At 44.1% G+C, this 11,536-nt stretch overlaps 1 protein-coding gene across 2 annotated transcripts in view; it reads right to left on the reverse strand.

Moving 5' to 3' along the window:
- Positions 1 to 627: 627 nt before the first annotated feature.
- Positions 628 to 11,536, reverse strand: part of Znf251 (zinc finger protein 251) — a 24,307-nt gene continuing 13,398 nt past the window's right edge. Inside the window, exons 1-2 of one of the 2 annotated variants that reach the window (XM_029548243.1) lie at positions 10,784 to 10,885; positions 628 to 3,658 (exon numbers count right to left, since the gene is read on the reverse strand). In XM_029548243.1, the coding sequence (XP_029404103.1) occupies positions 2,037 to 3,658; positions 10,784 to 10,841 (1,680 nt within the window). In that variant the 5' untranslated portion in view covers positions 10,842 to 10,885 and the 3' untranslated portion in view covers positions 628 to 2,036. Of the gene's footprint in view, positions 3,659 to 10,783; positions 10,886 to 11,536 lie in introns of those variants that run through there. The other variant, XM_021217390.1, reaches the window with a different exon arrangement.

The raw sequence follows: 11,536 nt of genomic DNA on the forward strand, positions 1-11,536 counted from the left end.
GTCTCAATACCTAGATGTGCCTACTGTAATATGCAGATGATCTTCTCCTCCCATCTGGGGACTACCAGAACGAGGTTATCAACATCGCTGTTAGTTTCCTTGGCAGTCAAGAGTTGTGGGCATGAAAAATAGGTCATTTGTATAAGATGAGGTTAGATATTTGGGGCATGTAGTCATTCAAGGTTAAAGGTTGGGGCCTGAAAGAACCAGTTGGTACTGCTTTTAGTGCCATCCGGTCATTCAGCCTTGTGATGCCATACAGCTGATCTGCAACAGTAACTTGCACACAAACTACTTTATTTTCCAAGATGAATTCCCTCATGTTTATTTTCAACTTTAATTTGACTAGCAACCCCTAGGTTTGCATTGCTTGCTAGTTTTAATTATCTATGTATTTGGTTTTGTTTTGTTTTAGGTGGGATCTCATGTAGCCTAAGTTGATCGTGAATTTGCTATGTGGCTAAGTGTGACCTTGAACTTGTTATCATCTTGCCTCAATCTCTGGAATGCTAAAGTTAAAAGTGTGCATCAAGGCGCCCAGTTTTTACAGTGCTAGAGACTAAACCAAGGGTTTTGTACATACCAGGCAGGGATTGTGCTGAGTCATGCCATCACTACAGAGCGATATTGATTTTCACAGTTTTTTAATTGGCTTCATTAAGTCCAAGGAAATTGGGTGTAAGAATTCCTTAGCCACTGCAAATACAACATTGATGGCTTATTTGTGTACATCTTGCAGTAAAAAAAGTACAATATGAATAACACCATCAAGAACCTCCCGGTGTCCACACTGACCCTGGGGTATACAGTATGGCGAGTATGTAGGCTGGATTCAGGCAGCTCTGCTGCCAACTAGTGTCCAGCCAACCTTGCTTTGCTGAGAAATGTTATATGGAGTTGGAGAAAAACCACAGCTTGCTCAACTTCCAAAGGAACAAAAAGGTAGATTCTGAATCCATTTGCTGTCAGAGTGGAGGCACCCAACCTCACAGGATAACCCCAGTAGATGGTGAAAAGGGGGACTACAACCAACCCCCCCCATTAAAGCAAAAACAACAAAAACAAAACAAAACAAAAATCAGTAAGAAACAAACAAACAAGGAGTCATTGTAAAAAAAAAAAAAAAAAAAGGACAATGAAAGGACTTTTCAAAATTTTTTTTTTTTTTTTTTTTTTGAGAGGGTCTATGTAGCCCTGGTTGATCCGGGACCTCAAACTCACAGAGACCCACCTGTCTCTGGCACTCAGGCTCCTGGCAAGACTTTTAAAAAAACAAAACACGGACAGTGCTTTGTTAAAAAGGAAAGTCTGGTAATGAGGATACCTGGGAGTTGGCAGCAGTCAGGCTGTGTTGGCAGAGGAAAATGGAAATTACAACATTTGTACACTGCACATGACTAATTCAGTGAGGACCGAAAGATCTTTAAGTTACAGCCACCGGGACAATCTCCAGCAGTTTTACTCTCTGTAGCTGTCCCTGTCACTGCTAGCCCTAAGCTCTGGTCACCACAGCTGTCGGTTTGTGCTGATGTCTCTGCAGCCTTCACCCTTCGCCTCACAGTGGCTGCCCCCCACCCCCCCCCAAAGCTTCTGTCTGCTCTGCACCTAGAGAACCTACATTTAGTCCCACCAGCCACTGACAGAGATACCTCGGTCCCCAAACCATCCACCTGCTTGCCAGTCATGGCCATATCGCATCATCAATACTCTCAAATGAGACAAGCCAAATCCCCTAGTTCTCTGGGTTTCTCTCTTAAAATTGCCAATGAAGATACATCCTTATCTTGAAACCTCCCATCAACTGTTCTTTAGTGTGGGAATTCAACCCTGTGATAAAAACCTAAAGTTGACCTGATGCTAAGGTGGCTGTTCTAAGTCGGTCAGGACCTTGGGCATGGGGTGTGGGTTGGGTGGACACAATAGACTACACAGCCCCAGCCTCCTAAAGTGGAAGTAACAGTTCATTTAACTTGCATTATGCAATCCTACCTAATATAAAGCAAAGTTTCTAAGCTTTTTTCCCCACATTTGTCACATTAAAAATGTCTTTCTTGGAAAATCTTTTTGATTTGAATTAAGTATCTTTCGGATCCGTCCTTCAATTGTGGCTTCTCTCCAACACGCGTCACGTGGTGTGGAGTGAGGGGCGACACCCCACTACCAGCTTTACCACCACATTCCTGGCATTTGTAGGGTTTCTCCCCGGCCTGCATTTTCTGATAGTCCATGGACTGTGAGGAAGTGCTGTAAGTTTTCCCACACTGATGACAACCCCGGGATTTTTCATCACTTCGAATGGTCCACTGCAGGACAAGTTTCGCACTGTGGCTGAAGGCCCTGCCATGTCTCTCTCCAGCGGACAGATGGCTGGAGTCATAAACAAAATCGGGGCCACACTCAAATTCCTGTGGGTTCTCACCCATGTGAACCCGCTGGTGCTGAGTGAGGGCTGACCTCCTGCTGAAGGCCTTCCCACAGAGCCCACACTCGTAAGGCTTCTCCCCGGTGTGAACACGCTGGTGGAGGGTGAGCTGGGAGCTCTGGATGAAGGCCTTCCCACACTCCACGCACTGATAGGGCTTCTCCCCGGTGTGCACTCGGCGGTGCTGCATCAGCGTGGAACTACGGCTGAAGGCTTTGCCACACTCGCCGCACACATAGGGCTTCTCCCCAGTGTGAATCCTAACGTGCTCGGTAAGATGAGAATTGAAGCCAAAGGCCCGGCCACATTCCCCACACACGTAGGGCTTCTCGCCAGTGTGGACCCTGTGGTGGAGGAAAAGGCTGGAGCTCTGGCTGAAGGCTTTCCCGCACTGAGCGCACTTGTGGGGCTTCTCCCCCGTGTGGATCCTCTGGTGCTGAATAAGGCTCGCATTCCGACTGAAAGCCTTCCCACACCAAGTGCAGCCGTGGGGCTTCTCCCCGGTGTGGATCCTCTGGTGCTGGGTTAACTGGGGGCTTTGGCTGAAGGCTTTCCCGCACTCATCACACTTGTAGGGTTTCTCCCCCGTGTGTATTATACGGTGCTGAATGAGACTCGAACTTCTACTGAAGGCCTTCCCACACTCCTTACACCCAAACGGCTTTTCTCCGGTGTGAATTCTCTGATGCAGACGGAGATAGGAATTGAGCCCAAAAGTTTTCCCACATTCCTCGCACTTAAATGGTTTATTCCCAGTGTGAATTCGCTGGTGAAGAATAAGATTTGAGCTGTGTGTAAAGGCCCGCCCACACGGCCCACACTCATAAGGCTTTTCCCCAGTGTGACTCCTGCGGTGCCGACTTAGGTCTGAATTATATTTAAACGTTTTATTGCATATGTCACATTTAAAGATTCTCTGTCCTGTTTTATTTCTTTGAATTGTAACAACACTTTGGCTGGGATTCAAGTGTTTGTCAAAGGCAGAAGTCTGGGCGTTCTCGGGAAGCTGCTCCCTACAGACCGTTGTGTCCTTTTTAGCAACGCTCCTCAATCCCTGAGTAGCAGAGCTTCCGTGGCTCCCATCTCCCTGACCGTCATGGGCACAAGCTTCCTGGGACTCAGATGCCTGTGAACTAGCCCTTGGGAATTTCTGTGATATGAATTCTGGGGTTTTTACTTCTTCGGAACATTTCTGGTTTAAAATGGATAGCTCCTTCTCGGTCTCGATCTCAGAATCTGTTAAACAAAAAGCACAAATAAATGAGCAGAGAAACCCCTGTCAGCAGAAAGCACAATTGGCTTCATGTTCCCAAAAGTTAGGATGCACCAGTTATGAACACCCGCCTTTGGTCCTGGCGCTTGGGATGCAGAGGCAGATAGATCTCTGTGAATACAAGGCTAGCCTGGTCTACACAGTAAGATCCAGGACAGTAAGACTACATAGGACCATGTCTCTAAACAAACAAACAAATAGAAAATAAAAAATAAAGCTATTATGCAAAAACCAGATGTTTCAGTAGAAGATGTCAAAACCTAAAAATAAAGACGGCTAACTAGCAGAATAAAGACAGCAATGTTCACTAGTCATCAAAGCAAAGCCAAGTCCAACAAACCGCCAGTGTTAAATTAGCAAATTAATCTATTCAACAAATATAAGGCCACTCATGTTCCAGGTAAGGAACATATAGGAGACAGACAGACACCGTCTCTGCTCTCAAGAGCATGAGCTCAGGAAGGCAGAGGATGGTTTTTTTGTAGTTATTGTTTTCTTTTCTTTTTTAGATTTTATTTATTTTTTATGTATATGACGAGTACACTGTAGCTGTCTTCAGAGACACCAGAAGAGGGCATCGGATCCCATTACAGATGGTTGGGAGTCATCATGTGGTTTTTGGGAATTGAACTCAGGACCTCTGAAAGAGCAGTCAATGCTCTTAACCTCGGAGCCATCTCTCCAGCCCCCATTTTGTTTTCTTTTCTTTTCTTTTTTTTTTTTTTTTCTTTTTTTTGGTTTTTCGAGACAGGGTTTCTCTGTGTAGCCCTGGCTGTCCTGGAACTCACTCTGTAAACCAGGCTGGCCTCGAACTCAGAAATCCACCTGCCTCTGCCTCCCGAGTGCTCGGATTAAAGGCGTGTGCCACCACGCCCAGCGAGTCAGATCTTGTTACGGATGGTTATGAGCCACCATGTGGTTGCTGGGATTTGAACTCCGGACCTTTGGAAGAGCAGTCGGGTGCTCTTACCCACTGAGCCATCTCACCATCCCCCCATTTTGTTTTCTTGAATCAAGAGTTTTTGTTGTGTAGAAGATGGTGGCTTGGGAATCATGACCCTGTCACTGAGTGCTGGTATTAAGTTACCTGGTGCCATTTTCAAGAAGGAATTGATAAATCCTGAAACATGGAATCAGTGTATACAGTCAGAAGATCCCATGAGGAAGGGTGGAGCTGAAGCAGTTAAGGGTACCGGTGAGCAGGGGCAGACGACGCACAACTGTTGGCATGTGAGGAGGAAGGCACCCAGTCCGAGGACTAAGGAACTCTCACCATGACCAGAGCAAGAGGTGAGTGGCAGAGACAGGGACAGGCACGGAGAGACAGGGACAGGTGCTGAGAAGACCGGGTTTAAGAAGCAATAGATTGCATAGCCCCTGTTCCCCAAAATACTCTCTAAGGATGTACCCCAAGACTTAGAAGCCATCCCCTGACTTATGCAAGCATCCTCTGAACACACACACACACACACACACACACACACACACAGAGTAAATCTTTTTAGAAGAGACTGTATCCCATGTGAATGCATGGCCATAACTGAAATGCTGTTTGTAAGCAAGGAGAAATGAGAAAGGACAAAAAAATGTCAAAATCCAGATGACTGCCTAAACCCACCTTTGCTCAGAGAGCACAATACCTTCCTACACAGTAATGGAAGAACATTGAATTCAAGGAAAGTCTATATTATAAAAATTAGTAAGTTCCAAAATTGGATGTATAGAATAAACCATTTTTTAAAACTCAGAGGAAAAAAAAAAAAGCACATATAGGTACTATTTCTGCCTTAAATGTTTAGTGCAAGTTGCTGAAGTCATCTTGCCATGGCAACTTCTCTGAGGAAAAGTTTATGAAGTAGGTTTATAGAGCAGGCTGGCATCAACCTCTGCCTTTCCCTCCAGAGTGCTGGGAGTGACATCACTATGCTCAGGAAAGAGAAAGTTACCCTAGTGAATTTTCCCTTCTTATTTATACTCTGTGTCTTTCCCCTGCATCACCTTTGCTCCCAGAGAGGTCAGGAGAGGGTGCTCGGTCCCCTGGCACTGGGGTTACAAGGGTTTATGAGCCACCTGAAGTGGCTACAGGGAACTGAATCTGGGTCCTCAACAAGAACAGCAGGTGCTTAACCGATGAACCATCAAATAATTTTTAACTTTTATTGTGTGTGTGGATAAAAAGATAACTTGTGAATTTTAAACATTTTTATTTATTTAATGTATGAGTGCTCTGCTGCATATACATCTGCAGGCCAGAAGAGGGCATCAGATCCTTTATAGAGGGTTGTGAGTCACCATATGGTTGCTGGGAGTTGAACTCAGGATTTCTGGGAAGAAGTCAGTGCTCTTAACCACTGAGCCTTCTCTCCAGCCCGTGAAATGCTATTTTTCCTTTCACAATTCCCTTTGATCATGTGGGCCATCAGGCCCAGGAACGTGTGCTTTTACCTGGTGAGCCCTATCCCTTAGGTCTGCAAAACCTTTTTTTGTCTTTTTGTTTTTGTTTTTTTCCAGACAGGATTTCTCTGTGTAGTCCTGGCTGTCCTGGAACTCACTCTGTAGACCAGGCTGGCCTTGAACTCAGAAATCCGCCTGCCTCTGCCTCCCAAGTGCTGGGATCAAAGGCGTGCGCCACCACGCCCGGCTGCAAAACATTTTTTAAAACAATAATTTTAAAAAGCTGAGCCGCTTTCTGGTTTGTCCCACAGGTCCAGTGTCCAATCCTGGTTACTGCAGTTACAGCGTCACACTGGACAACGGAGACAACTTTGATGGTAATGACTGACGGCAGAGGGCAAAGCAGGCCCAGGTTAAGAAACTTCTAGAAGGAAAGGCAAGTGCTGAGAGCCTCCATTTTGTGGAACAACCCCAAGCCAATCACAACCAAGTGTATGTGTGAGTTCATGTGCTGGACACCTGAGCAGCCCAGTACTGATGTGTGGCCCCAGGGTTGGTGGTGTTGGGAGTGTGAGTCGGACCCTTTCCTTGTTGCTGTGAAGAACCCTATGTCCTTAAAGAGCCCATTACCTTCATCACTCATTGCCAGCTGCTAGACGGAAGCGCTGTGTGCTAATTATCGCTGACAGCTGGAGTTGTCCTCCCGACTCTAACCCCAGGCTCTATTTCTCTGCTTACATTATCATATGAGAAATGATAAATAGCTTTTCAATCATTGCTCCTAAACAAGCTTCGGAAGAAAAAAAAAATCAGAGCCTACAGAGAAAAAAAAAAATCTTTCAGGCTATGCATCAGACATCAGTTTAGTAACTGAAATCTGTAAACAATTACAAAAATTAAACAAGAAAACCTCTGCAACCATCCACATATTAAATGAGTTAATGAACAGAATCTTAGAACAAATGGAAATGGTATCAAGTATGGTGGTCAGATACTGTAAGGCAGGAGGACCATATTCTCAGCTACACAATTTTCATGCCGAACTGAGCAACCTGAAACTCTAATCTCAAAACAAAAATATAACAATACACACAAAAAGTAAATAGAAATGGCCCGGCTTTGAAAGGCGCCTCAGCACCCTCTGTCAGCAGTGAACCGTAAACTGAATGTGCTCTGAAATCCCACCTCCCTCCAGCCTGGCTGGCTACCATCAGGAATACAAGCAACCGATGCTGCCGAGAATGTGGAGAAAGAAGCCCTCACACAGTGCTGGTGGGAATGTTAACTGGTGTATGCAGCACAGAAGTCAGGCCAGAGCCTCCTCAAAAACACTAAGGATCTCTGTGAGTCTGAGGCCAGCGTGGTCTACACAGTACGTTCCGGGACAGCCAGGGCTAAATAGACTCTGTCTTAAAAAAAAACAACAGGGGCTGGTGAGATGGCTCAGTGGGTAAGAGCACCCGACTATTCTTCTGAAGGTCTGGAGTTCAAATCCCAGCAACCACATGGTGGCTCACAAGATCTGACGCCCTCTTCTGGGGTGTCTGAGGACAGCTACAGTGTACTTACATATAATAAATAAATAAATCTTTAAAAAAAAAACAAAAACCAACCACCACCAAACCACTGGACATAGATGTTCCATATGACCCAGCTATACCACTCTTGAGCATATACTCTTGGCACACTATTTTCCATAGCTAGAAATTGGAACCAGTGAGATCCAACAGATATGTCGATAAATAAACTGTAGTATATATGCACAGTGGAATTTTATTTAGTTGTAAAGGAAAATGGATACAACTAGAAATCATTACGTTTACTGAAATTAGCCAGAAGCATAAGGTTAAATACTAAATGATTTGTTCCTAAGTGAATCTGGTGAGTCTAGCTTATTAGTCTTGGGGCTGGGGAGACAGTTCAGCAGTCGAGAGTATTTGCTAATCTCACTGAGAACCCAGGATCGGTTCCCAACAGCCACAGGGTGGCTCACACCCACACAGAACTCCAGTTCCAGGGTACCTGACGCCCTCTTCCAGCCTCTGAAGGTCCCGGGCATGCAATGGTGCATATGTATATATCTTGACAAAATATACACATAAATCCTTTAAAAAATATTGCTTTCGCCCCTATTTTCTGAGATATTTGTAATTTTCTCTCCAAGTAAAGTTATTTTAATGTAAATGTGTTCATGAGCACATCAGTGATGGTTAAAGCTTGTGATCTCAGCACTCAGACGGTGGAGCAAGAGGATCAGGAATTTTTTTTTTTAAAGATAGATTTATTTATTATATGTAAGTACACTGTAGCTGTCTTCAGACACTCCAGAAGAGAGCATCAGATCTCATTATAGATGGTTGTGAGCCACCATGAGGTTGCTGGGATTTGAACTCACAACCTTCAGAAGAGCAGTCTGCGCTCTTAACCGCTGAGCCATCTCTCCAGCCCTGAGGATCAGGAATTTTAAGGAATTTCCCACTAAACAGCAAATTTGATGCAAACAGTGGCTACATGAGACCCTGTGTCAAAGTGTCCTTTTAATACAACCTTCATGGTCTGTGTCAACTCTATGTGTGTGTGTGTGTGTGTGTGTGTGTGTGTTTAAAGATTTATTTCCATTTTAAATATGGGTGAGTGCTTTATGGCTGTCACAGAAGTTAAAGGGGGCTTTGGAACTGGACATAGTTGTCAGCTACCATATGGGTGCTGGAACTCAAACCTATGTACTTTGGAAAAAACAGTCAATGTTCTTAACTGTTGAGCTACTGATCCAGTCGCGCTCCCCCCCAAACACACACACACACACACACACACACACACACCACCTTTTTTTATGTTTTGTTTTTTTTTTTGGACAGGTTCTCATTCTAGAGGCAAGGTTGGCTTATAGACCTGACCACACAGCCTAGGCTGGTCTCGGTGTTACTATCCTCATATTGGTCATTTGTTCTTCTGTTCTTTAATTCCATTTTCTTTCATTTTTTTACGTGCTGGGGATAAAATCCAAAAGCTTATGCATTCTAGACAAGTGCCTGTTGTACTCTTAGCAACTTAAACAATTTCTTTCAAATGAAATACTTCTGCTTGGAGGAAGGTCCATTATACTCAAGAAACAAAATTTACAAAGCTCAGAAAGCTCCTGAAATTTACAAGATTCACAAAGACCCTCCCCAGGGTTGTAAAACAATAAACAAGTATAAGGGAAAAAAGATTCTGACCAGCCAAGGTACAAGCAATTTGGTTATAAACCTCCAAGGAAACAGCTTCCATGAGTGGTTACATACAGACAGACAAAATATACACAAAATAAAGCTTTGAAAAAAATATTAGTTTCCCCCAATAAACTGTTTTCTGAGGTTGTAATACATTTTATCTCCAAGTAAAATTCTTTTGACATAATTGTATTCAAGAGCTGAAAATATAGTTTAGTTGACGCCATGCAGCCCTTAATTTGAAGGAGTTTAAGTTCTGCTTGGTCCCTTTGTCTGACCCCATTTACCACAAGTAAGAGGTTGTTGAGTCCTTGGCATTTGAGGGGGGAGGGGAGACATCTGGTGTTGTAGCTGCCCACTGAGCCACTCAAGCACTCGTAAGTAACCTCTCACCCTGACTCAGGTAAGTGACCCCAATTAACTCATTGATTCATTAGACAAAGACTTTTTTTTAGGTCAGCGTCAATATCTGAGGTGCAAATATATGGTATCCATGCCTAAGAATTCAGCATGAGGCTACCAACCAGAGGTCACAGTGCACTGAGATAACCACACTCAGTATGGTCACCAAACCCTACTGTAAAGATGAAATATTGATTTCCCTTTCAAGTGACAGTACTCAAGATCTCCCCAAGGGGCTCAGACACCTACTAACTGCCAGGAGGCCTAACCAATCAGAAAAAGCGTCATCAATGCAGCCTCCTCTTCCACCACAGCAACCAGTTCTATGTTTCACATGGAAGCAATCTCAGCTCTGCGAAGGCCCAGGACTCACCAGCCTCTGGGCTGTGAACAGGCTGCAACAGAGGACAAACAACCCAGGCTTCTCCAAAGGAAGGGCTGCGTGATGTCATCTCTCAGGAAATGAATAGCTAGACATAAAAGCCACATACTGCCGGGCATGGTGGCGTACGCCTTTAATCCCAGCAATCGGGAGGCAGAGGCAGGCGGATTTCTGAGTTTGAGGCCAGCCTGGTCTTCAGAGTGAGTTCCAGGACAGCCAGGGCTACACAGAGAAACCCTGTCTCGAAAAACAAAACAAAAAAACAAAACAAAAAAAAAAGCCACATACCAGGATTATTTGGATTCTTGACTCAAGATGGTTCTGACCTTCTTCTACAGGCTTGAAAAGCTAAAATGTTAACAGGGAAAAGAAATATCCATGTTTCGGGATGTGCACGCTAAGGCATTCATACATGGGTATGGTTGGAAAAAGACAATGAACAGGCACACGTATGTGATAATCATAGAAAATTCTTCCAAATCAACTCAATACATTTCTCTAGACTTATTTTATTGTTTGTTTATATTTTTCTCAAGACAGGTTTCTCTGTTTAGCCCTGGCTGACCTGGAATTCGCTCTGTTGACCAGGCTGGCCTTGAATTTAAGAGATTTGCCTGCCTTTGCTTCCTGGGTGCTGGGATTAAAGGAGTGTGTCACCGCCACCCGCTAGATTTATTTTATGTATATGAATGCTTTACCTGTGTTTATGTGTATGCTTCCCATGAATGCCTGAGGCTCTTGTAGGTCAGAAGGCATTAGATGAGCTCTCTTGGAACTGGAGTTATAGATGATTGTGAGCCAACACACAGGTACTGGGAACTCAACCTGGGTCCTCTGCAAAAGCAACAGGTACTCTGAGAACTCTCTAACTCCAAATCTACTTTTGAAACTTATGTTGGAGAAAGTGCTACAAACTGTAGTTTATTAAAAGCTGTTGTGCAGGAGTTTTCTCCAGAGTAAACCTGCTTCTTGGGATAAAGCTCATTTGATACAGGATGTTTTAAAGAGGTGAAACATTCCATCCCAGTATGGAAGCTTATTTGCCTCAGGAACTAAACAACTCAAAACCTTCAGGAAGTCTCTGAAAATGACCAGGTACACTAGGCCTCCCCTTTTCCAAGCATGCATAAACTGTAAGAACTGCTGAAAGCCATAAGAAACCTGGCTGGAAGAAGTAGAGACCAGGGGCTGGAGGAATGGCTTAGTGTTTAAGAGCACTGGGTGCTCTGTCAGAGGTCCCGAGTTCAAATTCCGGCACCATATGGCAGTTCACAACTGTCTATAATTGGGATCCAATGACCACTTCTGGTGTGCATATGTACATATTGACAAAGCACACACACACACACACACACAAATAAATCTTATTTTTAAATGGTTATCCCAGTTTTTTTTAAAGATGTATTTATTTATTTTATGTATATGAGTACACTGTTGCTGTCTTTAGACAC

This window comes from Mus pahari, chromosome 17 (genome assembly GCF_900095145.1).
Source record: "Mus pahari chromosome 17, PAHARI_EIJ_v1.1, whole genome shotgun sequence".
Taxonomy (NCBI): domain Eukaryota; kingdom Metazoa; phylum Chordata; class Mammalia; order Rodentia; family Muridae; genus Mus; species Mus pahari.